Genomic DNA, 27,959 nt, shown 5'->3' with positions numbered 1-27,959 from the left:
ACCATAAAACTACCCAAGGGTCTTCCCTGTTTATGGTTAGGTGCCATGTGTGGTAAGACCAAATGCAAAGTTGAAACTGAACCCCTTAGGAGCTGAGCACCAGGAATGCCTCTCACAAAGGCGGAGCCTCTCACAAAGGCGGAAGAACCCTACAGATGGAATTAACTTGGATCCCATCTTCTGGATGAACAGTCCCTCCAAGAAACACACAGCAGGCCCTGCTGCTTCAGACAGAATGATACAGAAGAACTTTCTCCTCTGACAGTCATGGGCTGGACTAAATGCTGGAGAAGCATGTGTGTCCCAGCTAGACAATCGGGGAAGAGATAAAGGAATGGTTTCAGAGCTGGGAGATGCTCGGTGGTTAAGAGCACACACTATCGGGTAGAGGACGGACACCCTGAAACTCCTCTTGGTCCCAAAGAAACTCAGGACAAATGGCTGAGGTGCCAATTAACGTATCAAGGCAGGTGCTGGCTACCAGGCTCTCCCAGCTATTCCAAAGTCCTGGCCCCTCTCAGCACTCCCCACTTCCCTACCCTGAACCTCTTTGGCTCCTCTGAACCCCCAACTTACCTTTCCAATATAACCCAGCCATTTGGTTAGATGAGAGCCCACAGCTCTCTTGGTTCTTTGGCCCCTCTCTATTCTTTCTTCTCTCCCTCTTCCGCACCGTGGCCTGATCTACTCTGCCAGCTATGTTCAGCCCGGACTCTTCCAGATGCCTCTGTTCTCTCCCTCGTATCTACATAAACCCTTCCATTCAACCAAACGTAGGAGTGGTCATGTCTCTGCTTTCATCCAAGTCTAACTCCGGGAGACCTGGTACCCTTTTCTGGCTTCCATGGGCACCATTTATATGTGCATACATGCGTACACACACACACACACACACACACACACACACACACACACACACACACACACGAGGTGTGGTAGAGGGAGAGAGACTGACTCATGCATAAATGAGTAAATGTAATAAAATTTTACAAATAGAATAGGGGCCAGGGAGATGGCTCAGCAGTTAAGAGCACTTAACTGCTCTTGCAGAGAACCTGGGTTCAATTCCTGACACCCACAGGGCAGTTCACAACTGTTTGCAACTTCAGTTCCAGGGGGTAGATGCCCTCTTTCGGCCTCTGAGGGCCCAGCACAAACGTGGTGTATAGACAGACACACATGCAGGCATGATACACTCACGCATATATAAATGTTAAGTATTTTAAAAGTATGTTTTTATAAATAATTTTAAAATAAATAAAAAAGATAAGAACCCCAAGGTTGGATTCCCCAACATTATCCAAAAATAAATGAAAATGTGCCTGGTTGGTCCCTGGATCCCTCCAAAAATAACAAGCCCTTCCAAAGATGTTCAAACTGCTGTTTTTTCTTACCTTTGGTTCAAATACTACACTTTAAATAAGGAAATTATCAGACAGACAGACACACACACCACACCCCAGTTGTTGAACCGAGAGGCTGGGGCCTGGCACTACTCACTAACTGACTTTCTGTGTTCAATCACTCACCAAATCTGTCTGCTTCCCCTCTCCTCTCCTGCCAGCCCCCAGATCTAAGGCACCCCCCACTCATCTCTCCAGATCACTTCCCCAGGCTCCTATCACACCTCTGCCAACACCTGGCTTCTCACCAATTCCTACTCATCCACCAGCAGCCAGAAAGAAAAATAAGAATTTAAACGCCACATCTCTACCACATCTTGCTGAACAAAAGGTCTGAGTGGGCAAGACGGTCCCTGCACCACAGGTACAAGGTCAAAGGCTTTCTCACCTCAGCAGCAGCCTCTGGCCAGCCTGGCTCAGCTCCTTCTAGCAGTCCCCTGTGGGACTGTGAAGGGTAGCCTGGTTCCCAGTTGAGCTAAGACTAGAGACCCTGAAAAGACGTAGGAGTTCCACCCAATTCCCAGGCACCAGGCCCCTAACACTAGCCACAGTTCCCCATAGATTTGTGGCCATCAATCACATAAGGGCAACACTCCAAGCACCTCTACATGTAGAGACGTGACCTGTGGTCACATAGGCTCAAGACAGATCTCCATACTAATGAGGTACCTACAGGCCTGGAGGCCAATAAGCTTTCCTTCCCAGACTCTCCTCCCTGCAAAAGGTATTTAATCTCAGGCCCACCCTGGGAAGAGGGGTATGGTTCTACATGTCCACTTTCCACCATGACAATAAATGTCTTAAAACCACGGCTGCCTCTTTTCATTGGGATGTGCAGTGGGGAGCCATGTACATGGGTAGCCTTTGCCTACAGAGCTGTCTAATCTTCTGTCTCTGCGCTCCCGGCCATGACCACCACCAAGCCTAAGCAGCAAGTCAAAGACTCCCCCTACAGACCAGCCGGAGGTCCTCTCTTGACCTCCCCACCCCGCCCCACTCCTGGGCGCAGGCCTCAGAGCTACCACCCCCACCCAAAACTACCTAAGGTCTTCTCAGAACTCCCAATCTCTTCCTGGCACAATTCAAACTTGCGGGCCTCTTTCTTCTGCCATCCTCCCAGGGGCTGATGGCCCTGTCCTCACTGTTTGGCTCGACTGCCTGTTACCTCCGTAGCCCCCGGCACAGTGCCTCAGCCAAGCATCTGCATAGAACCACACATGGGAGTCCACAGGCAGCTCAATGGTTCAACTGCTTGCTTATCTAGCATGGATTTCCCACCACATAAGTAGAGGGAGAGGAAAAGGACTGGAACCTGAGGATTATCTTCTAAGGATGACTTGCCTCCTGATCTTTTTAAGCTGACTGGTCACAGCAGATCGCTGGTGGCTGGGCAGACTGAGCCTGCTGGGGCTCCACTCCCTAGCTTTGGTGTTGGTGACCACCTTGTCACTCACTGCCTAGGCTCCCCCGTCCAGCCCTGCAATGCTGGCATTCCGTTCTAGCCACCTATGTGCCAGTCATCAGGATGTGCACAGATCCAAACCTCTGGGAGAATGTGGCCGCCTAGTGGTCATGTGACACCTGTCCAGAGCACCACCTCTCACAGGCCCCCAATGTCTGTCCGTTCTGTCCTTGATGTGTGTATCAGTGACTAAGTGATGAACTCTGGCAATGACCAGAAACGCCTCCCAGCACATCCACCATCCACCATCGGTGCACCCCACAAAGTCCTCCAGGGTCAGAAAAGGAAAGTACTCACAGGGAGGGCTAACTTCGAAGATGTTTTGCTAATATAGATAGACAGATAGGACAGATAGACAGACAAACGTTTATTTACTATGTTTGTACACATGTGGACGTCTGGGACAACCTGTCTGAGTCTGTTCTCATCTTTCAGCCCATGGCCCCCAGGCATCAAGTTCAAGTCTCCAGGCCTGGCAGAAAACACCCTCGACATGTTCATACCCCTTTTCTTTCTACTTTAACAAACCCGTTTTAGCTTGAAAGCAAGAGAAAACAATTTTGTGTCCAACACAAAAGTGCCTGCAGCTGTCAAGGTTCACCATTCATCTTTCCAAAAGAAAGCCAGCCCAACGCTCACAGCTGTCTCAACGTGAGTCCTGGGCAGAAACAGTCAGACCAAAGCTTATTTTTTTCTCCACTGCTGCCAAAAGGAGCTGGGGCCTACCCATGGGCTGGCGAGTTTTATGTCAACCTGACACATGCTGGGGTCCTCAACTGAGAAAATGCCACAAGAATGGCCTATAGGCAAGCCTGTGGTTCATTTTCTTGATTGACTGATTAAGATCCCCATTCATTGAGGGCACAGCCACCACCTAGGTCCTGAGTTGTGTAAGAAAGGAGGCTGATCGAGCCAGTCAGCGGCCCTCCATGGCCTCTGCTTCAGTTCCTGCCTCCACTACTCAGTGATGCACTGCAGTGTGTTAGCCCAGTCAACCCTTTCCTCCCCAGCTTGGTCATGGGGTTCCATCACAGCAATACAAACCCTACCTGGACGGCATACTCACCCTGTAGCGATGAGGTCAGCCAGCTGTGGGGTGTTGGGTGCAATTTTGATGGTAACCATGTCAAAGTAGAGGTGCTCCTTCTGGGCATGGATGGTGTATGTCCCTGTCGTTATGTTCTCCAGGCGAAAAGAGCCATCGGCTTTCGTTCTGACTGTGAAACCAAAGCACGTGAACAAAAGATGAGCTGCAAAAGCTCGCACCCAACAGGTACGTGAGGACACAGAGGCTTTTAAGGTCTCTGAGCTTGTCCCTGTGTCTCCATCATTCCGTGAGGCAAAACAAGCCTTTCAAGCACTCAGGACCATCGTGCATGCCTGCCCACCTTTAATCTGATTGTTCAGTGTGACCACAGCCTCCGGGACACCTTCTCCATCAGGTCCATTCAAGACTCTCCCAGTGACAGAGAAGCCCATGACGTGGAACACGGGCTGCAAAGTGAAGAATGGGTGTTCACATGACCATGCCACCAAGATGCCCTCCTGCCCAGCACATGGTTCCCCCGTGCCTCCCTCTCAGCCCTAATTCCACCAACCCCGCTCCCCCTCACTGCTGCTATCTTCTCGGCTGCATTTCCAATGCATGGATGATCATCAGAGTTGAATAAAAACAGCCTGCAGACTCACTTCCCAACTCACACAAGTCACTGCCTCTGGCTTGTGGGTCTCCTCGGCAAACCTGACCTGACTCCAGCGACTCAAACACAAACTGCATGACCTGGGGCCCCTGACCTGGCCCCAGCATCTCCTGGGAATCCAGCTTATCCCCTAGAATGTCCTGGGACCCATGGGTTTTTCCCTTCACTACCTTCAAGCATCACCTGAAAGCCCCAACATATTCCACCACTATCACCTAAGACCAATGGCCTGCCTTTTCCTTTCAAAGTCCAATAGCCCACACCTAACAGCCAGAACCCAGGCCTAGACAGGTTCCTTTCTCTTGAAAGTCGCTCACAACACAGCCTGGTGCCTTGTCTGTGTGTCCTGCTCCCTGAGAGCACCAAGCCTGGGCTCTCCCGGGAGATACTGAGCTCCAATCCCTCTGAACTTTGGCTCCTCAACTGAAATACCATTAACCTAATTTCTTATCTTCATCAAACTCCTCAGGGTCTGAAACGCCTATTGATTTCCTATACCTTAACCCTGTCTCATTAAAATGTAGACTTTGCAGGCTCAGTGAAGCCTACCCTGCCTCAGTTACCTGCTACACAACAGGCACACAGTAAGTGCCTCCTGGATGAACAAATGCAGGCACTATGAAAGAGAGCTTCGAAGTGGTAAAATTTTAGACTGGCATGATGACACATTCACACTCTTATAATACAAGCACCAGGTGTGACTGTGCAGGGCATGGTGAACACACCTGTGACCTCGGCACTCAGGAGGCACACACCTGTGACCTCAGCACTCAGGAGGCACACACCTGTGACCTCAGCACTCAGGAGGTACACACCTGTGACCTCAGCACTCAGGAGGCACACACCTGTGACCTCAGCACTCAGGAGGCACACACCTGTGATCACGGCACTCAGGAGGCACACACCTGTGATCTCGGCACTCAGGAGGCACACACCTGTGACCTCGGCACTCAGGAGGCACACACCTGTGACCTCAGCACTCAGGAGGCACACACCTGTGACCTCAGCACTCAGATGACACACACCTGTGACCTCAGCACTCAGGAGGTACACACCTGTGACCTCAGCACTCAGGAGGTACACACCTGTGACCTCAGCACTCAGGAGGCACACACCTGTGACCTCAGCACTCAGGAGGCACATACCTGTGACCTCAGCACTCAGGAGGCACATACCTGTGACCTCAGCACTCAGGAGGTACACACCTGTGACCTCAGCACTCAGGAGGCACACACCTGTGACCTCAGCACTCAGGAGGTACACACCTGTGACCTCAGCACTCAGGAGGTACACACCTGTGACCTCAGCACTCAGATGACACACACCTGTGACCTCAGGGCTCAAGAAGCACACACCTGTGACCTCAGCACTCAGGAGGCACACACCTGTGACCTCAGCACTCAGGAGGCACACACCTGTGACCTCAGCACTCAAGAGGCACACACCTGTGACCTCTGCACTCAGGGGGCACACACCTGTGATCTCAGTGCTCAAGAAGCACACACCTGTGACCTCAGCACTCAGGAGGTACACGCCTGTGACCTCAGCACTCAGATCACACACACCTGTGATCTCAGTGCTCAAGAAGCACACACCTGTGACCTCAGCACTCAGGAGGTATACACCTGTGACCTCAGCACTCAGGAGGTACACACCTGTGACCTCAGCACTCAGATCACACACACCTGTGATCTCAGTGCTCAGGAAGCACACACCTGTGACCTCAGCACTAGAAGGCACACACCTGTGATCTCAGCGGTCAGGCAGCTAAGCCTGGAGGACCATAAGTTTAAGGCCATCCTGGGACATACAGTAGTACTGTGTCAAAACAAGAAAGGGAGAATGCAGAGGGGTGAGGAGGAATAAGAAAGCGGCTTCCTTTTTATTTAGGAATGATCCTTCTGAGAATAAGTGGTAAGCCAGCTAAGTATCCCCTTATTAACTCACATATCCATCAAGTGTTTTTCTTAGGCACTTACTGTGTGCCAAGTGTGGAACGTGAGACTTGACATTCCGTGTTTTACCAGTTAAGACCTGCATTTGACCTCCATGGGGTACTTTGCCCAAGTACCTGCCGCACCCTTCCTGCAAGTTTGTACAGCTAATAAAGGCTCCAGGCTCATTCCCCGCCTCCTGTTCCCACATCAGATGCCCTGTGCACGCTTAGGAGGTGGGGCCAGCCCCTTTGACCCTGCACTATTTTAGCAGATTGCTTCTCAGCATGGTATGAAAGATAGAGTGACTTTTCACTAACGCCACCCAAGGTGCCCCGGGTGCTTCCTCCATGTTGCGAGCTGCCAGCAGGGACATGCACGGTGCTCTGAAGATCCCGTCATCCCTTCCATGGTCCATGATCTCCTGTGCTCATGTGGTTACTGCTGCCCTGGTTCCCCGACTCCACTCTGGCCCAGGCCAGCTGTCCTCATCACACCTCTCCAAGTCTGTGTCCTCCTCCTCCCTTCCGTACTCCCCTTCCTCCTCCCCTCCACCCCAGCTTCCCTGGCCTCCTCAGTGCCTCAGACTCTCCAGGCACACTCCTGCCTTGAGACCTTTGCCTTCACCACCTACTCCCTTCAGACTGTAGCTCAGTGACCTTCAGAGAGAGAGAGAACCCACAAGAGATGCAGCCCTGCCCTGAACTGCAAGGCCCTTCTTCTGTCCCAGAGAGCACTTCCTGCCTTCTAACACACTTACTAACTTGCTTATCTAAACAGGCATCGGCTCCTCCCATCACTAAGTTGTAACTTCCAGAAAAACTATTCCCTCCTTAAGCCCCTACAGCACAGCCAGTGTGGAACAGAACTCTAGACCTCTCACTGAAAAGAGCAGCACTGATCAGGACCCGAGCTCGCTCTGCAAGATGAAGATGCCTTGTGAGAGAGGGAGTATACCTATGGTACCCCAGGCTACGGCATGTGGTCCCACTTCCTCTGACAGCCGCTCTGCACAGGTGTTGCTGCAGACATTGTCTGCAACATCTGCGCCCTGGGCTGGGAACCCAAACACCTGCATAGAGCACTGGGAGGCTTCACCTCGATTCTCAGGCTGTCGTGCTCCACGGTGAAGTCAAGCCTGGAAGGCGCCACATCGAAGGTGATCCTCTCCCCTCTGTAGAACGGCACCTAGAAGGCGAAGTCTGGTGATTAGGAAGCATCTACGTCACGATACACCCATTGGTGTTCACCTGCATCTAGCGGCCAAAACTACCCAGAGGAACGTGAACCGCAGTTGCTGGTGGCCTAATGAGAAGCCCTGAGCTCGACTGTGACAGAGGAGCCCATGTCTCCTCTTCAGTACAGGCTGTGACCCCCAGTGCAGACCCGCTTGCAGCCCTAAGTATTTCTCACTGCAGAACTGTTCAGGTGCCAGGGTGCCCGCATGGGCATCATGAGACACCATGTGGACAGGTCTCAGTCTGAATCCAGGATCCAATACATTTCACACACACCTTACAGAGACACAGGCTGAGAGCAAACTTAACTGTGTCCTTAGATTTTAGTCTTTAGGTCTGGGGTTTTAGGGACAGTCAACCTATCCTTGCTAGGACAGCCGGCTCACCATTTGGTCATTCACTATGTATTATCATTAGGTTCTTAAATTCCCCCAAAAGCCCATGTGCTAGCATGTCACAGGATAGCTGCTTATGTGGCCCAAGGCATCTGGGGACAGCAGGGTCATGCTGCAATGTCAAAAGGCTCTAGCCACTCCTGTGCTACAAGGCATGCTTGACAGCACTGCTGGGAGGTGGTGACACCTTCAGGAACCAGGGCCCAGGGAAGGAGGTCACGCCACTGGCAGCGTGCCCTTGCCGGCAGGTCAAAACCCCAACCCATCTGCTCTCCCCAGTTCTGTGCACTCCAGCCTCCAAGAAGTGAAGAGGTTTCCCTAGCACTGGCCTTGACCGCACCCTACTGCCTCACCTCCATCAATCAGGAACCGAAATTATGATCCGAGATAAGCTCTATTCCTTCACGTTTGTTTACCTCGTCTTGCATGTCATGTGGGAAGCTGACTCACATAACACCCCAGGGCGTGGGCTCTTATCAAGTCACAGTGTCCCGAAAGGATAGGGACCTGCCCACTCACTCACCACAGTGTAGCCCCCACTCGGCAAGGAATAGAAAGAAAAAGAGCCATCTTCTTTGGAGACTGCATAGCACAGATAAACCAGGCTCTCATCTGGGGGCTGGAACCCAGACACCGGGGACACATTGCAGCCCAGGACATCCTGTGGAAGGGAAGAAGAGATTTCCATGGCCCGACTGCCCAACAGCCACAAGCAAGGCCGGGCCAACTTGTGGAGGTCGATGCACGGGTTTCTCAAGCCGGGGCATCCATGCAGGCAAATGGAAGACAAATCTTTATACCCAGCTTCAGATTTAAAAGTGGGCAGGCTTCTTAGGGAAAACGGTGAGGCTCCTCCCAACAGTAAGAAAACTGGCCTAGGAAGCTCAAGTGATACCCCCAAGATGCCACAGAGGAAGGGTGTTCATTAGACCTGATACTGCATTGACCTCATCAGTGCCTGAGCAGCCCCTACCTGCACAGCCTCACGGGCCGTCACAGGAGAGACCAACCACCACTGATATGCTTAACGGTGGCCCTGCCTGCCACACCCTGCCCTGATCTCGGTTCTTTACTTTTGTGTGCTTACCTCTTTGTTCACTAAAGAAGAAAAGAGAAGAAACTTCACCCCTTTCATGGGCTCCCCGTCACTGCGGACAGAGCCGGACACATTATAGCCAGCCACTATGAGGGGACCAGCCGCGTTAGCATTGGAGTTTGTCACACGCACCGTGGTACTTGCCTAGGAAAGAAAAGGGTCTTAGCTTCCACAGTACTCAACCGTGACAGCCCGACACGGTGGCTTACACCAGCAATCCCAGCATTAGGAAGCTGGAGTAGGAAGATTATTGTGAATCAGGGGCCAGCTTGGGCTAGAATGTGACAGTCTCGAAGAGAAATTTAACTACTATAATATTTTAGAAGTCAGTCTTTATATAATAGGCTCAAACATTTATAACCTTTTAAATATTCTTTGGGCTTTTCGAACTTTGTTTGTTTGGAGACAGGGTCTCACTCTATAGCCAAGGCTGGTCTAGAAATCACTATACATAGCCCAAGCTAGCCAAAAACCTCACAGCAATCCTGCTTTGGCATTCAAAGAAAAAGAATTATATGTGTCAGCCATCACTCCGTACTTAGACATTCTTTCAATGAATGCTGCTAACATCTCAGCCACTTTTGATTAAAAATTCAGATACAAAGCAGAAAAAAAGTTGAAATTTTAAACCAAAAAGGAAATGACTGCTAAGGTTTTCTCTGGCTCACATACCCGCCTGACACTCGGGGTGATGGCTCACAGCCCATCCCCCCCTTAACAGTCAGGCCTCTAGAATAGTTAGCATATTTATGGACTTCTGTTTTTATAAGGAAAACAACAAAAATTCACTGGGAATTTCCTGTGTTCGCTCTGCTCAAAGTAGTCACAGCAGTTGGTGGAGGACTTTATAAAAACCACCACCCACAAGAGGGACCCTGAGCGGCGGTACTGGAGAAACTGTGACTTCATTTCATGTCCTAAATATGTCCCCACTTTTGATCCCAAACTGGCACCGCAGCAGGCATGGGTCAAAGGTCACCTCCTTCAGCGCCCAGGTCGGGTGCGTTGCAAGGATTTCATAATCTCCAGGAAGAACTTTGAAAAATGCAAACCTGGAAAACACAAAACAGTGCTCACTTAGTCCAAGTTTTAGACGGGGGCCGAGTGGGGATTACTATAAGCCTCTAAGAGCCGCTCAATCCAGTTCTGTCCAAACCCACTCATTGAACACTGCCCCTGTGCCGAGAAGAAGGAAAGCCGCTCTGTGTACTCAGAGGGCCAACCACCCGCGTTTCCTGGCATGAGCTCGCCATCAGCAGGTTTGACTGCCATCAACGGGAAGGAGAGGGGAGGAGACAGAGGGGAAAAACAGCTAAAAGCTGAGAAGTCAGAGGAAGAGCAGCGGGGAAGGAAGCGAGCAGACCCCGGGCTGGGAGCTAACACATCCCACACTAAGGGTAACATCCACCTGTAACTCCTGTATTTGGGAGGCTGAGGCAGGAGAGCTGAAAACTCAAGGGTGAGCACTAAGAGCACGGACTAGTCTTCCTGGGGACTGAGGTTTGGCTCCTTAGCTGTAGGTAACTCCAGTTCCAGGAGATCCATGCCGGATCCAGGCATGCACATGCACAGGCAGACACACAGCCAAGGCACCCAGACACGTAATTTAAAAAATAAAAAAATTCAAGGCCAGCCCTGGACTACACTGGGATGCTGTCCCCCAAAACAAAACAAAACTAAACAAAAGCCAGATTAAATAAAAGACAAAACAAAAGATGACCCTGAGTATGCTGTTGAGGTCACAGGCTCTGGCTCCCGTACAAAACAGATCTGTTGCCACCTGTTGTCTGACTGAACAAGCCATTAGCCAATGAGCAGAATTCTAGATACTGAGGCTGCGGTCGACTGGCTGAGCTGCAAACACTACAGCAGGAGTCCTAGCAGGCTCAACCTGGACAAGGCCCCTGCTGACAGGAGCTGATTCTGCCACATGGCACTTACTTCAGGTAGCATTTGCGTTCTCCCATGGTTTGCCAGATGACGGCTGCACAGAGCTTGGGAACCACTGGCTTCTGGCATTGTCAAGATTTAGCCTTTCGGGGCTAGGGATTTAGCTCAGTGGTAGAGCGCTTACCTAGGAAGCGCAAGGCCCTGGGTTCGGTCCCCAGCTCCGAAAAAAAGAACCAAAAAAAAAAAAGATTTAGCCTTTCTACTTCCTGTGCGTATGCTCTAAGCACTGCCTAAGACAGAGCAGTGGAAGGAGCTCGGAAAGATTAAGGTGGATCCAGTAAGGTCTGCAACGAACCACAGCTGGGGCATCCCTCGTTTGAACATCAGAACTCCGAAATCCAGAACTTTTTGAGTACCAATATTATGGCACAGAAGTGGAAAATTCTAGACCATGAGACTGTTTCATGTAATAATGACGTGAAATTCTGTATGAACAGTTTTAGCCTGCATACTTAAGACATAAGTGAAGTTCATGTTCAGAAGTGAGTCCCACCCCCAAAGGCACAGGTGTTGAAGTCTTGGTTCTCCAGTGCTGAGTTCAGAGGTGAAGCTCTAGGAAGTGACTGGGTCAGGAGGGCTTTGGCCTAAACCAACAGATCAGCCTGCTGATGGGCAGAGGATGGGATAAACTATTGGAGGTAGTGGGGACCGTGGTGGGGGGGGCAGGAAGTATGTCACTTGGGCCGGGGACCCAGAAAGGTGATGGCTAAGTGACCATGGTCTAAAACCATGAGCTAGATAGAATGTCAACTGTGCATATCGGCACTGAGAAACTAACATACCAAGTTAGGGAAAACTCCACATCAGAGGTCCCTCTGGTCCCAAGAAGCTGGCTGAGGGACATTTAGCCTGGGCTAAGCTATGAACACAGCCCTGTGCTCCCTCAGGTCAGGACTAGGCTCCGATCGAGGAGAAGCCATCAACGACAGTCATTTTTAGGTTGGATAAGACACCAGAGGAGCCTAGGTTACTATTTCGGGTGGATTTTGTGAACTGAAGTAAACATGTCCTCAATGATCCCAACAGTACCCACTCCGATAATTCCAGTGTTAGTCCTGACACATCTGCCAGCAGTCACAGCTGAACTCTCCCCACTTCACGGTCCAACTAAACAGCCCCTTACATCTCATTCCGCAAGGGTAACTAAATAACCATCAGGTCCGGCTACTAGATGGTTTCCGTGTAAATGATAAAGTGATGTCTTTAAACCCTAACGGTATTAACCATGGTCAGCAACCGTTTACTAAGCACCATGCTGGACGACCTAAGACAGGTAGTCTTCCCTGTGACCTTGCCATTACCTTCATCGACAAATCAGAGCGACAAAGCAAGGAGAGGGGAGGAGAGGTCCCAAGTCCAAGAGCCACCAGAGGCACCCCATTTCAACCCCGGATACTGGGCCCCAAAGACAACCCGAAAGGCTATGCATGCATACCCCAGGACAGGAGCACGGCCTTTACAGTCAGTAGCTGATCATCAATCACTCAGGTGACAATCAATTGTCCACCCCCTGCACAGTACATCACATGACCCCACTCCAAGAGGAACTTGGGTTTGGAAAGCAGGAACTTTCTTCAGAGGCCAGGTGACGACCCGAGCCCAGAGCCCCTCACCCCAGAGCTCCCCACATGCGTGCCACAGCCGGGTCCAGCTGCTACTCACTTTCCACCAGGTTGTGTGACTGTGGACTGGATCTTCGAGTCAGCGCCAGTGCTTCTCAGGGATACCTGGACTCCTGCGGGGCCCAGGGGCTGCCCTTTGCTGAGGACCTGTGAGAAGGGGGACGTTAGGACCCAGCGGGCAGTGAAGCCAGCCAAGGCCCCTCCTCGGGAAGGAGTTTGATAGGTGCTTCTGCTCCCCAAGTGGCACCTAAAACATTTTCCTTTGGGTCCAGAGCCTATTTGAAGAGGAAGTAGTGAGGGAACCTTTGTGGGGGCTGGGGGGGGGGGGACCGTGACAGTAAAATGCTGCTCCACTGGATCTAAGATGGGGCTGGGGGCTGCTCAGCGGTTGGTTAAGGTGCACTCTGACAGAGGCCTGGAGTTAGGTTCCCTGTGACTAACTCCAGCTCCAGGGGACCCCCATGCCTCCCACCTCTAAGGACACACACATACACACACACACACACACACAATTAAAACTAAAATAAAACTAGAGGAAAAAAAAGTATCCCTATTTAACAAATCACTAAGAAAGAAAACATACCCAAGATCCCCTCTTCCATAAGAAACCCGCACAGGTGGAAGGAAGCCGTGAACACGTGAACGCTAGGGAGATGGAATGGGAGCCGGCACTCACACAGCAGCACACATGCGCCGCCCACACTCCAATACCTCAAGTTCTCCCCCACTGGTTCCCGGGGAGGGGCCACCTCTGGTGGGTGGCCTGAAGGAGCTGAGGCCAGCTCTAACCTAGCAAGCATGACAGCTCAGATCCTGGGCACGGTGCCCTCCCTCCCTTTCTGTACCCCCACCACAGGACATTCTCCACATCCAAGCTGACTCTCACACACCACAGACCCCTGAAGCTCACTGTGGGAGCCCCCACTTCTCTAAGGCTGAGGGGAGACAAGGCAGAGAAATGTGGAGAACTGCAGAGCCTGGAGCCAAACCTTTCCATTCACAGAGAAGCCAGTGAACACGAAGTTGATGTCCCCGCCCCTGGTGCAGACGTCGCTCACGCCGTCCACATGCAGCTCCACGTTGGTTGGCTCTGGAGGAAAATCAGGAAAGGAGAGGTAGGGACAAGAGACACAAGGCAGCGTGTGCTGGGACTCCCAGACAGACTCTTCTACGTATTTCTACATGTGATGCCCTCACAGGACCAGAACTAAAATAAAGGCAGACGTTGTACAGGCGCTCCTCCCACCCTGCCTAGCCACCTGGGTCCACTGAGGTCACTGAGAACCACACTGCTGTGGTGTTGGTGTACACGTGTGCTTGTGGTCCATGTTCCTGTGGGCGTATGCGCATGCACATGGAGGCTGCCAATGTCGTCTTCCTCCATAGCTTACTTTGGAGGCAGAGTCTCTCCCTGGACCCAGAGCGCATCTACCTGCCTTGGCTAAGTGGCCGGCAGTGCAGGACCCTCTCCTCTGACCCCAGACAGTTACATGCCGCCGTGCTCGACTCTGACATGAATCTGAACTCAGATCCTCAGGTCCACACAAGAAACACTTTACCAACCGAGCCACTCCCCAGCCCCAAAGCATCCACTGTGTACCAGGCACCAAGGCCAGTGAACGCAACTCTTCTGGAGATTCAAGATTTTACTGAGGCGTAAGCTGAGTCATGGAAAGGTCGGAGGGTCTTTCCACGGGGCCCGTGACACAGTTCCAATGTGATCTCACAAGATGGATCCAGATCTAACAAGGTCCATCAGCTCCATGACAACAGGAACCACATGGGGAGGACTTGAGAAGAGCAGGTTAAGGGACAAACAGAAAAGGCAGCCCTGACTCAATCTTGTCACACACACACACACACACACATACACCCTGCCCCTTTGACAGAGCTTCCAACCCCTCACAAATAGTGTGGAGTGAGTGAGTCTATGCCATCCTTCAATGTTAACACAATGTGTGCTCACCACGATAGAAATGAAGGTTGAGCTTTTAAAACACTAGAAGGCTGAGGAGACGGTGAGGTCGGTGAGGCACTTGCCACCCAAGTCTGAGGACATGAGTTTGGTCCCCAGCAGCTCCCACAGCACAGCAGTGCACAGCATGTATCTGTAGCCCCAGAACCGAAGAGACAAAGACACAGGATCCCTGAGGCTCAATGGCTGACCAGCCAGCATAGCCGACTCAGTGAGCTCTAGGCTCTGTCTCAAAACTGAGGTGGGGAGTGGCTGAGGAAGACATCTGATTATCAACCTCTGGCCTTCACATGCATACATACGTACACGTGTACACACACACACACACACACACACACACACACACACACACACACGGGCACGCATCCTGGTTGGTTTTTGCCAACATGACAGAAACCTAGCCATATCTGGAAAGAGGGATCTTAACTGAGAAGATGCCTCCATCAGATTGCCTATAGGACAGTTGATAGAGCATTTTCTTGATTAATGATTGATGAGGGAAGGCCCAGCCCCCTGTGGGTGATGTCATCCTTGGGAGGATGTGTAAGAAAAACTATATATATATATATATATATTTATAACTGGTGGAACAAGCCAGGGTGAACGAGCTATTATGTGGATTCCCTCCATTGCCTCCGCTTTAGTTCCAGCCCTGACTTCCCCTCAGTGATGGAGTGTTGAGAGAGTGTGCAGAAATTAGCCCTTTCCTCCTCAGGTTGCCTTTGGTTATTGTGCTTCATCACAGCAACAGAAACCCTAACTAAGACACGCATGTGCACACGCACAGAGAATTCTATACAGCAAAGGAAATGACTTAGAACCACGCGTAATACAGATAAGCATCATAAACAAGGCTGGAGGGAACCAGACACCGAAAAGCAGCCTGTACAAATTTACTTAGTTCAAGTTCAAAACAAAATGGCGCCTACACAGAGCACAGTGCCTCAGGCTCTGATCCCAGTTGCTTGGGTGGCTGGGGCAGAAGGATTGTAGGATCAAGGCCAGCCTGGAGAACTTAGCAACGCCATGCATCGAAATGAAGAAAATCCAAAAGCAAGCATGTCACGAGGGTTGAAGACATCACTTAGACAAGACTGTAGGTTCAGTCCTTAACACAGAGAGAGCGAGCCAGAGCCCGTCACTTTAGGTGAGGACAGTCATCTGTGCGCCCTGCAGGAGATTAATGAGCACGGCAGTGGGCTTCCATGGTGCTAACAGTTCTACCACATTTCCTGCCAGTTAGCCAGGTGTGCACGCTTTGTAAACATTTGCTCCACTAAAGTATCTGTGTGACTCTTGTTACATTCACTGCTTGTATATGGTAGTATGGTTCAGTGAGAAGGGCTGGCTGGAGGCTCTGGAGAAAGAAGCTGCAGGGGCCCTTTTGTCACGGTAAGGAGTCCCCTGGGTCCCGCTCTCGTATCCAGACTACAGACTATAAACAGGAACCGTCCACGATGCCCACGGACAAGTCTTCCCTCCACAGAGCCACCATCTCCAGCCCCGTATAGATCCGGTCTCTACTACCGAATCTTACAATGTTCAAACACTTCCCTCAGTTCAGAGGTGGGCAGAGCCAGACACAGTAGCACACGTTTGTAAGCTCAATTCCATGAAGCTGACACAAGAAAACTCTTGAGTCTGAGGCTAGCTTGGGCTGCACGTGAGACCCAAAACCACAAACAGCCCTGGTCCTGGTCCCAGAACTGGGAGAAGGACCCTGTTCTTGAGTTTAGTCAGCACAGTGAACCAACTCTACCAAAACCGTTTTCCCAGAAAGAGGTACTACAGATCAGGAGGAGTTTCTAAGAAAATGACCAGTTGGCGTGCGCTGTGGTCCCCTGCAAAGTGCCCCGTTACCCAGGTCACTTACCAAAACTCCAGCCCAGGGGAGGTTCAATCTTCAGGATGAAATCCCCCTGCAAGGAAAGCCATGCAAGGTGAAGGCAGGAGACCAGAAGGCCCCAGGTAGACAGTGTAACTCATTCACCCGAAACAGCCCCATCTGAAATAAAATGTTACACGAGGCTCTTCTAAATGGCGGCGGCTGGATCCCAGGGGCAGCTGGCTGAAGCTGGGCACCCAGAAATTTCCACGTAGCAGCGAGGAGATTGCCACATGGAAGCCCACTTGTGAGTTCTAAAGACCTAGGGTGGTGACATGTCACAGTGGGTAGAGGGCTTGCTCTGCAAGCATGGCGGCCTGCATGTAATCCCTGGAACCCACAAGAAGGAGAGAACCAGCTCCCAAAGGTTGCTATGTCTGTCTGTTCCTCGTTCTTCTTCCCCCCACCCATACTAACACACATACACACACACACACAAATACACACACACACCATGGCAGGCAGGCTGTACCCACTCCCACTCTCCACACACTAAATAAATAAATAAATAAATAAATAAATAAATAAATAAATAAATAAATAAATGGGTGTTTTTGAAATATTTCTTAAAAGAAAACTCGAGCTTCTATGGACTCCTGAGTCTTCCAATGGCGTCGCACGTGGCACCTGCAGTGCTGAGAAGATCTAGCTCACCGCCCCCTCTTCTCGCACACCCCCTCTGTTGCTGTGATGGGAAATGTCTGGAGACACTGCCAACCATGCCAGAGACATGCAGCCCCACCGAGCCCACGTAACCGCTGGACATCCGCATTCCGCTGATCTTTACAATAAAAATGTTTGCATGTGGGAGAAAGGCCACGCCCCTGGCTGCTGCTGTCACTCGGGCACGCTAATGATTTCCTATCATAAAAGTCACTCACTCAGAGACTGAAGTCCCTCCGCTTCTTACCTTATCGTACAAGGGGATCATAAAGTAGCCGTTGTTAGGAGCACAGTCCGTCTGGTATTTCAAAGTCCCATGCTTGGTGTACAACTTTATCTGGAAAGTAAGGAGAATAAAATCCAAAAGTTCTAATATTGGCTTAGAGAATAAGTTACCACGTGGCATCTGCATGCAGTCTATTGGCCCGTGTTAGCTGAGCACCTATTACAGGCTGGCTGCTAAAACAGCTTCGGGGACATAGGGAAAGAAGACAGAGCACCCTGGAATAATGTCATCTGTGCTGTTCTTATTGAAAGCGCCTTCAATCTGCCCCCAAAGACTTGTTCTTTGAAGCTTTCGTTCTGCTTTAGTATCAGTAGTTGTCTCTATTATGTTTATGTGAATTTCTGAGTATGAAACTTTCCAATTTTGCTCTTGGCGAGGCGCCCTGTCCCTCAGTTCCACACCAGCACAATTTAAAGGCTGGGGTAAGTCAGGAGGCAGATTGCTGAGCCGGTCTCGGGTGAGCACTGGAGCCCACATTGTTAGCCCCAAATGGTTCTATTCACCTAAAACCCTCCACTCCCATCCTCACAGCAAAGACTGATGTGAAAGATCCCCAAGGCCCTTGCTCTCCCCAAGGCCTGCATCCTCCGACTGCTGCATCCGGAGCCTCTGTAGACACAAAGCCATACCAGGGTCTCCCCTACAAGGGTGGCCTTGACGAAGCCATGACACCTCCAGAGGCTGGGCTTCTTAGTGGTAAAAATAGACACTTTGCTTTGGCTCACAGCAGTGTGGTAAGCACCAGGCACAGAGCTCAGACTCAAAAAGAAGCATCTTCCATTTAATCTCTCTCTGAAAGAAAAAGCCACCTCACGCCACCAGCCAGAGGGTTACAGGTGGACTCCCTAAGCTGTCCTGAGTGCCTCGATGACTCTGAGCCTCAGTTTCCCAGTCTGTAAAGACACACGAGGGTCAGATTACATCGAAGAGCCTGACCTGTTGTAAAATATGAATGTTGGGGCCAGAGAGCAGCTCAACAATTTAAGAGCTTGCAGCTCTTGCATAGGACCAGAGTTCATTTCCAGCTCTACGGAGTCCAATGCCCACTTCCAGCCTCTCAGGGCGCTGCCCTCGTGTGCACACAGCTACATACAGATACACATTTAAAAAAAAAAAAGTTCTGTGGCAAAAATACAGATGTGATCCAATGGAGTCTTAGGAAACACATAAGCAGCCAGCACCCCTGCCCACCTCCACCCCCTAGTGCACACTGTGGAAGGAGAGTCGTGAGGTAAGGCACAGACTGTAGTGCTCATGGGCAATAACTATGGCTTACACTCCACACAGCCCAGACAGCCACTTATTTGCTTAGTCCCCGGCTATTCAGTTAAGCGTAAAAATGAATTTGCTCTAGGCCATAAAGAACTTCAGATGCGTGGCTGCATATGCCCTAGCACAGAGGACCAGAAGGCTGTACCCAAGGCAGTCCCCCTAAGACATGCCCTGCAGCTTAAAGATGGCTGCTTATCAGGAGAAATACTCGTGTGTGTGTGTGTGTGTGTGTGTGTGTGTGTGTGTGTAACTTCAGGTGCCACTCCTTAAAAACTATACACCTTGTCTGTTGTTCCAGACCCTGGAACTCACCAAGTAGACTAGGCTAGCCTTTTCTTTTTAATCACATGGGCTCTGGGGACAGAACCTGAATTCTCATACTGCACAGCAAGCACTTCACTGAACCAGCCCCCAAATCCAAGAAGCCAGTTTTGATATGAATTCTGACTGTTACACTGCTAGAACCTCTCTCTAATTCTTTTTTTTACAGTTTATTTACTTTTATGCAAATAAGCATTTTGCATGGTGTCTGAGCACCATGTGCTTTCCTGATACCTGCAGAAGTCAGAAGAGGGTGTCGGATGCCCTGGAACTAAAATTGCAGATGGTTTTAGTTACAGATGGTTGTAGACCATCATGTGGGTAACTGAGATCCGGCCCGTCTTCTGCAAGAGCAGCACATACTTTTAATCACTGAGAAAAGCCATCTCTCTGGCCCCTAAATTCTTCTTTTTAGCTAGACAGGCTACTATTAAAGGACAGAATGTCAAAGCCCAGAGCTTTCTCTGGACCTTTTACTGCGCTAGGAGCCCCTATCTGGGACAAGCATTCAGTGTATGCCGATACATAGTTGTTAAAAGAAGGCAGGCACTTCAAGCAGGGAAGACAGCTGAAAAGCCATACCAGACGTGGCTGCACCGCCCCTGCAGGCCTAGCCCCTAGAAGGTCAGGCAGGAGGATCAGAAGTTCCAAAGTGCCTGGGTACGCCTCAAAAGAAAAACAAAAAAAGAGGAGGAAGAAGAAGAGGAGGAGGGGGGAGGAGGAAAGACTGTGAAATACCCGTATTATTTACATGTTATACAATACGCTATACTGGTAAACTGTCACATGCTGTTTGAGCTCTGGGAGCAGTGACGTCCTTTCTCCATGTCCAACTTAAGCAAGCTTGTTTCAAAGTGTCTTCCAAGGACCGGCTGGCCACATCCCTGTGACAGGGAGGGAAGAGAACAGCAAAATACCCCAAAAGGAAAACATCACTGAGCACAGCTGGAAGGTGGACCATTCCCAACAGATGTTACTATTGCTCATCCCATGATATAGCAGTACCTGGGGAAGCCACCAGTTCAGGGGTGGGATGCTCAAACATGGAGAGAAAGTTCAACCAGGACTCCAGCTGATGCCTCAATCCCCCCCCCCCCCCCCCCCCCCGTCAGCTTTTGCTAGATGTTGTAAACACCGGATTAACGGTGTCGTCTCTATACATTGTTACTTGTTTGTGAGAGGCCACGCAGCTGTCCCGGGCTCTCTGTATTGAGGAGTCCGGTTGACTTCTTCAGTCAATGGATGCTGTGAACACTCAATTTCATGATACATTGCTATCTGTGTATCTGCTAGTTGCTTATTTATTCTTTTACTTTGTCTTGCTACATTGTAACCATACCTTTAGCTACTTTGTGGGTTCTTTTTGCTCCCAGCCTTCTCCACCCCTTTCCTTCCCCCCTAACACTAGATAGGAGAGAAGAACGGATGGAGGGAAAAGAGGGAGAAGTCATTTTTACACTACTTCCTGCTGATTAGGCGTGACCAACTAGTTCCTTGGGGCGAGTTTGATTTTCACTGTCAGGATATCTAAAACACCCAACCAACAGGCCACCTCTCATGGCCCTAGCATTTACAGACCCCAGAATTCCAAATGTCACACACCCACAGAAACTAACTGCAGCTGGCAAAATTTGCCCTGCTAGCGCATGAGGCAAATCATAGTCGGATACTGGGGACAATCTGAAGCAACCCCATATCCCACACCTGGGATTAAAATGAAAACATATAATATTTCTTGTGTTTATTTTTTTTAAATTCTCGCTATACTGTATATTTAAGAAGCCCATTAATTCAAACTCAAAAGCATGGCTGCCATACTTCTCTCTGGATCACATACATGTAGTACGAGTTTTTTGTGTGGTACAGATAGGAAAAGGACAACATAACCTGTGTGGAGATTACATGCATGAAGTGTCTGATGTTGTAAGCAGAGATTACAAAAGGATGGGTTGCTTCAGAGAGGAGGACAAGGAGCCCTAGGGCTGGAGCAACACAGTTCGCAATGAGCCACAGAACCTACTCTCTGCTCTCTCAATCCCTGTTAGTGCTTAGAAGAGAGGGCACCCCTGACTACCCTCTCCTTCCTCCCAAAGCTGGAGGAAGCTCAAGTTGAAAAGCCTTCCAAGGTGGCTTCTGAGATGCCCAATGCTGCAAAGCCAGTGGGTGGCACAGCACCTGGTGATGTGTCCCCAGCAGTTCCTAGGAGCCCTTAAGAGCAAAAAAGAAACTGGTAGGAGGAATCAGGCCATCCTCCTGTAATCCAGCACTGTGGGAAAACGAGGCAAGAATGTCCAGAGTTCAAAGCCAGCCTTGGGTATATTGTCAATTTGAGGCCAGCTTGGGCTACATGAGACCTTGTCTCAAAAATTTAGAAAATAAAATATAAATCGGCTAACGAGGGAGAGGGGCAGTACACAGAAAGCCTGGAAGATGACAACTGATGACTCCGCATTGGGAAATCATGCTTCTGGGTTCTACTACCTCTAACACCATCTCACAGGTACGGATTGAGATTCGGAGAAAGACTGAACCCACAGGAATTCAGGGTGGGGACGGCTTCTCACCTTTTCTTCCAGTCCCAAGAGAAATGCTAAGGATCTCAGGTTCCCTTCTCTTTGGCACCCCACATTTCTCCTCCTTGGGCACCTGTCTTTACCTCTTCCCATCTCCTTCTCTTCTCTGGAGGCACTATCACCCCCGTCCCCTTGGGAAAATCTGGCCTAGCCCTCTCTCCAGTCCCCTGTGTCTGCTTCTGCCTACCCCCCCTCTTCTCACAGGCTTTCTGGGTAGGAATCCCACCGGGCTGATAACCATTTCACATTAACACAGTCAAAAATAGCTTCACAAATCTCTAGTGTAATTCCAGCAACTACGCAAGGTGCCTGGCAACTTTAAAAAGGAGAGGTGGGGAAAGGGAGGCAGTTTCGCAGCCTCAGAGGTTGTTACACTGTTCCATATCAGGACTTAGAGATAGGAATCTATCCTCTTTAAATACATCCCAGGGAGGATGGAGGAGCGCTGAGTCCGAACGTTGGGGTTTAGAGTACGGAGAGTGACACGTGTGGTTTCCAAGTTCTGCAATATGGGTTGGGAGGACTAGAGTTTCAAGAGTACTGGTATGGGGGAGCTAGGATCTGGCAGACCCTCTTGGCCCCTCACTCCTCCGCGCAGCTGGGGAAAGGTGCAGAGCAGCCGAGAGCCTGGCCAAGGGTCACACAGCCCACCCGGCCACGCGCGGCGGTTCACCTCGATGAGCGAGTAGTTGATCTCCACGTCCGACTTCACGAAACCCCCGCAGCCTACCACGATGTCCTCGGAGCCGATCGCCCGCCCGGGGCCGCTCAGCAGCAGCAGCAGCAGCACCGCGGCACACCGGCCCGCACGCATGGCCCGGCCTCCGCGTGCCTACCCTCCGCAACCCGCCCGGTCCCGCCCCTCACACCGCACGCAGCCGGCTCCTTCCTCCTCCTCGCTGGGCTGACAAGCCCAGGACCCGCCCCGGAGCTGCTCTGCGCAGGCGCACCGCGGCCCTGCGCCCACGCCCCTAAGAAAGACGGACAAGACACCGGCTCCGCTGAGTATGACAGCCGCTTGCGCCTCTGGCGTCCTGGAGGACTCTGCGCAGCCTCTGGAAGGAACAACCCAGACAGGTTTCCACTTCAGATTCAGTGTCATGGGCTGAGAGCTTTTTGTTGATTGATGCATTCGACAAGTCCCGAGTGCATTTGACTCACATATTTCACGGCAGATGTAATTTCAAAAAGCCCTTTAGAAATTGGTTATTTAGTTCTTCTTCCCACGAAGACATCCCCGTCTCTCAGCAGTGTTTGTATATTAAAATCTTGTTTTAGCCAGACAAGTCTAAGGCTTGCCTGAACTACGGAGAAAATTTGAAACCAACCTGGACAACTTTAGACACTGTCTGAAAATAAGATGTAAACTATTTTAAAGGGCTGGGTAGGGGTTGGGGATTTAGCTCAGTGGTAGAGAGTTGGCCTAGCAAGCACAAGGCCCTGGGTTCGGTCCCCAGCTCTGAAAAAAAAAAGGGGGTTGGGTGTGCCTAGCAAGGCCCTAACTGCTCCCTAGCATGGGCACACCTGTAAATTGGGTGTGACTTACAATCATTCATCAGGCTGAGGCAGGGGGACTTCCATGAGTCCTAAGCCTGCTTGGGTAACATAGGGAGTACTAGGGTAACCAGAGAGTAAGGGTGGGGGGTGTCCCGGGTTGATGGCAGTCAGTAAAGTGTTTGTCTCACAATCATATGTTTGACCCCCAGAACCATGCCAGACTTAAGCAACTTCAGCACAGGGGAGGTGGAGACTGGAGGACCCCTGGGCTCATGATCTAGTCTAAGGGGAGAACAATGAGAAGCTCTGTCTCCAAGGATTTGGGTCACCTTCCTTCCTAACAATGATACTCCAGGTGTCCTCTGACCTTGACATGCATGTGTCCCTGTGAAGGAAAACTCCCAGAGGAGGCTGTGCCTGGCTGTGAATGGGGCCCTATGTGCCTGTAAGCCAGGCTGTGTGTGTGCCTGCGAAGAAAAATTCCTGGGAAGAGCCTGCTTCTGCGGGGATCGGATGGTTAGAATCTCAATACTCCAGAGAAACTGGAATGCTGCGGGCCCAGAGGCTAACCACCTTATCTTGAGCTAAGTTCTGGCCTCTGAAATAGCTACCCCGCCCTCTGTGTTGAAACTGCCTTAAGGAACAAACGAAAGAAAGAAAGAAAGAAAGAAAGAAAGAAAGAAAGAAAGAAAGAAAGAAAGAAAGAGAAGGAAAGAAAGAAAGAAAGAAAGAAAGAAAGAAAGAGAAAGAAAGAAAGAGAGAGAGAGAGAACATGAAGGTCCTGAGTTTTGGCACCAAATGAAAGATAGAAAGAAATGAAAAGGAAAATAAAGGAAACTTGACTGCTCCTAGATGTGGTGGAGGAGAAGGTTTATTGTAGATATCTGGGAGAGCACAGCCAGAGGCAGGGACTTCTGGGAGAGTCCCGAGTGAACATGACCCTGAGCCATGAGAAGAGAAGAGGAGGGGAAGGGAGAGGAGAGAGAAGAGAGTCAGGTGCAGTAGCCAGTCGGCCCAAAGGCACAGCCCTGGAGAGTTCAGGGTAGGGGATGGGTATGCTAGCCAGGAAGGCCCTGTAAGAGGTAGAGGCTGAGGGTTGCTGAGAGAACCTGGGGGCCAGGTCTGCTTTAATATGTTAAATAGGCACCTCAGCGTCTATTTGGTGGTGTCCAGTGGTGTCCCAGGTTTGAGACCTCACACTGCTTCCATGTTGGAAGATAGAATTTGAGGTAACCTGAATCTGCACTCCTGGGCCATGACTCAAAATGGCTCCAGAGTAAACTCTCTCTTATTCCCCTTAAGAGCTGTGGGGTTTGTGTTGGCACACCCACACACATGCACATAAAGAAATTAAATATGTGATTTGGCTTCTTTCGTATCAATGATGGGTTTCTGTTGACATGGTTTTCCATTACAAATGATGCTGTGCATGTTTTTGAGACAGTGTCACTCTAGGTAGCCCTAGCTGGCCTCATACTCACTGAGATGCCCCCGCCTCTGCCTCCTGAGTGCTGGGATTAAAGGCGTGCTCCACCTACCCGGCTAAATGATGTTTTCTTCAGCAAAACATATTAAGTTCATAGTTATATTTTAAAAGATATTTACGTTTTATTTTGTTCCCAACCCTAACTCGTATAGAAACACTTTAAGGGTTTTTTTTTTCCTCTTAAGCCTGAAATTCATCCAGTTAAATTTCCTTTGAATTCATTCTCTCAAATGAATTCACATACTTGAATAAATTTTTTTTTATGCCGGGAAATAAAGCTACTGCAGGCTAGAGCAATGCCAGGGGCAGGATGGGGGAGGGGGTAGCACTCTCAAAAAGAAGAGCCATGGCTTCTCTGTCCTTGCCACCACCTCCCACCAAAGCTGACCCAAATAAGCAGAGAGGATGTGAAGTTTCACTGACACCAGTTTTGCCGCACGCAGCTTTCAGACGCAGTTGGGAATTCCAACCCCTGCCAAAAGCTCAGAAGAAGACAGCTGAAAGGACACTGCACATCACTCTGTGGGTGCAGGCAACCCCAAGAGATGGATCAAAGCCATCCTGCCTGGGTCCTGCCTGCCAGAGAGAGGCTGTGGGGAAAGATGGGGTCAAGGCCAGAGAAGTGACAGGGTGGGGACAGGGCAGAGGTCTGCATTCCTCCCTCTCTGGAGCAGAGCACCTGGCTTGATCTGTCTAGGGCAGTTTTTCTTCCCTACCTTGGGAGGAGTATAAACTCTTTACACAAAGAGAAAAGTGGAAAGAAAAGTGGGGTTCCCTGAGACCTCAACTTTAGTACAACTGTGTATCTGTGCAAACAGGATAAAATAGCACAGAATCACTTGTCTGCCTGCCTGCCTGTCTGTCTGCCCGCCCGTCTGTCTGTCTGCCTGTCTGTCTGTCTACCTGCCTGCCTGCCTGTCTGTCTGCCTGCCTGCCTGTCTGTCTGCCTGTCTGTCTGTCTGCCTGTCTGTATTGTATTGCTATGGTACAACCCATGCTACCCTTCGCTTTAAGGCTTCTTCGACAGAAAAGAAAATGACCTTCTCCACTTCCCCTGACTTAGGAACACCTTCTTCAAAAATGTCATATCGTGTTGGTGCTATAAATCTATGTCATAGCACTTAGAGGCAGGTCATAGTTCCATATTAATGGGGTTTTTGTTTTTTGTTTTGTTTTGTTGCAGTAGCATTTTAAGCTGCTTAGTAACTCACGGACTAAATGGTGATATCAGTGCTAATAACTAACTTACTGAGAGATTGCTGTGTGGCTTGCACTGCTTAAACCACTTCAAGGGCTGTTTTATTTTTCATCACTTGTGCATGTGCGTGTGTGTGTGTGTGTGTGTGTGTGTGTGTGTGTGTGTGTGTACATGCACATGAGTGTGGAGGCCAGGAGAGGGTGTTAAATGGGAGCCCAACTCCAGTCCTTTGCAAAAGCAGTGGGAGTTTTGAGTGCCTGAGCCACCTCTCCAGCTCATGCTAAGGTCTTTATTCAGATGGTTCTCAACCAAGAACACAGGAGGCTGAGACAGCAAGGGCCTGAGTTATAGGCTAACCTGCTCTTCACGGTGAGACCGTATCTCAAAAACTAATAAGTAAATAGGACAAAGGCACACATAATTATTTTTCAAAGTAAGACACCTTTCATTCTTCCCAGTGCCTACATTTAGACAACATCTGTCCTGAGTTGCTGGACACGTAAATTACATATTGGCTCTTTCTGCAGGATACCTTCCTGAAGTTGCTAGGTTCAGAGTGAGCAGGAAGTTTGCGGGGGCGGGGGGCTTCTCACAGAGAGGAAGCATGGAAGTGTCTTTTCGGGGATTCCAGAATCACCTCCCCAAGCACCGGCTTCACCTCAGTGTGCAGCTGGACCTTGCCCTGGGGCCTCTGCTTTCCAGCTCCAATCCCAGTCAAACCCGCCCGGGTCCCGCCTCTTCCTCAGCTTGGAGCTGGGCTCCGAAGGCTGCTCTGGGACAGAGTCTCATACTGATGAACGGAGAGCACTCAATGGCCACGCCTGGAGAGTCCTGCGCAGGCCTGAGGGTGAGTCCAGTCTGCCCCCACTTCTTTCTCTGCTCCAAGGATAATTCCAGCTGCTGGGAAAAGCAGTGCCTGACTTCAAATTCTTGACCTCGGGAAGCAATTAGGCCATTGAGCAGTGCAGCGACAGATCAAGGTCCTTTCACTAAACCCGGGCCCTTACAGAGCCCCTGCCAGCCACTGGGGACTTTGTTATTTGCATAAAGCTAGTGGACCAGCCCCAACCTTCCTACTTTTGCACTTCTTCTGACCCTCCTTACACTAGTCTATGTCCTGGAATCCAGCAGGTCAGGGTCGGATTAGCAGTAAAGAGATGGTGTTCACAGAGAGCTGGTTCTGTGCTTACCATCATACTGTGAGCCCAACTGTTTAGGTCGCTCCATTGGAGGGAGAGAATCTTATTATTCCTTCCTTTACAGAAAAGGACACAGTTGGCTCTGTCACTTCCTGTTTGTGTGGATGCAAACGGGGCAGTTCCCTTTCGGTACCTCAGTCTACTGGTCTATGAAATGGGGACAGTAGCACCAGAGTGCCAAACCAAATGTGGTGTCACTGATCTATAAGCCTAGCACTTGGGAAACTAAGGCCAGGATCACAAATTCAAAGCCAGCCCTGGGACCGCTGAGCAGCATTGGGCAAGTTCCTTGCCTTCTCTGGTCCTCTACTCCCCGTAAGCTAAGTCAGGATAAATTCATCTGCCTTATGAAGTTGACGTTAGGCTGAAAATCATTGAGAATTAAAAGGCACACTAGAAAGGGCTTGAAATGTTTTCATGCAGTCTGTCCCCATAGATAGATAAGATTAGGACTCAGGTGGCTAGAATCCTAATGAGGTCCCTGATGTTCTATTCAGGTCTGGAACCAGACAGAACAGGAGCCTGTGGCCTATCACTTGCTCAACCTGTGCTTCCTGCGAGCCGCCGGGAGCTGGGTGCCCCCCATGTACCTCTGGGTCCTTGGCCCCATCTACCTCCTCTACATCCATCGCCATGGCTGCTGCTACCTCCGGATGTCCCGCCTCTTCAAAATCAAAATGGTAGCCACGGGGAGCCTGAACCAGGGAGTGGGGAAGGCAGCAGAGTTGAGGGTGGATTAGAACCTGGCAGAGACCCCCCGCCTCCCATCAGCAAGAAGGGAAGGGGTTAACCAAACAGATCAAT

At 50.4% G+C, this 27,959-nt stretch overlaps 2 protein-coding genes across 4 annotated transcripts in view; one reads left to right on the top strand and one right to left on the bottom strand.

Annotated features, from left to right (window-relative positions):
* Positions 1-22,684, bottom strand: part of Nomo1 (nodal modulator 1) — a 50,815-nt gene extending 28,131 nt beyond the window's left edge. Inside the window, exons 1-11 of one of the 2 annotated variants that reach the window (XM_087569545.1) lie at positions 22,449-22,684; positions 17,571-17,660; positions 16,649-16,694; positions 13,790-13,890; positions 12,841-12,947; positions 10,208-10,280; positions 9,220-9,372; positions 8,656-8,793; positions 7,598-7,687; positions 4,254-4,359; positions 3,932-4,082 (exon numbers count right to left, since the gene is read on the bottom strand). In XM_087569545.1, the coding sequence (XP_087425671.1) occupies positions 3,932-4,082; positions 4,254-4,359; positions 7,598-7,687; positions 8,656-8,793; positions 9,220-9,372; positions 10,208-10,280; positions 12,841-12,947; positions 13,790-13,890; positions 16,649-16,694; positions 17,571-17,660; positions 22,449-22,589 (1,196 nt within the window). In that variant the 5' untranslated portion in view covers positions 22,590-22,684. 2 annotated transcript variants of the gene reach the window in all.
* A 3,994-nt stretch (positions 22,685-26,678) lies between these two features.
* The window catches only part of Abcc6 (ATP binding cassette subfamily C member 6), a 54,235-nt gene continuing 52,954 nt past the window's right edge, over positions 26,679-27,959 (top strand). The window contains 2 exon segments of one of the 2 annotated variants that reach the window (NM_031013.1): positions 26,679-26,803; positions 27,653-27,835. In NM_031013.1, coding sequence (NP_112275.1) covers positions 26,750-26,803; positions 27,653-27,835 — 237 coding nt within the window. In that variant the 5' untranslated portion in view covers positions 26,679-26,749. 2 annotated transcript variants of the gene reach the window in all.

Source organism: Rattus norvegicus, chromosome 1 (genome assembly GCF_021556685.1).
Source record: "Rattus norvegicus strain SHRSP/BbbUtx chromosome 1, alternate assembly SHRSP_T2T, whole genome shotgun sequence".
Classification (NCBI taxonomy): Eukaryota; Metazoa; Chordata; class Mammalia; order Rodentia; family Muridae; genus Rattus; species Rattus norvegicus.
The sequence above is the reverse complement of the archived record's forward strand: the minus strand, read 5'-3'. Positions and strand labels throughout refer to the sequence as shown.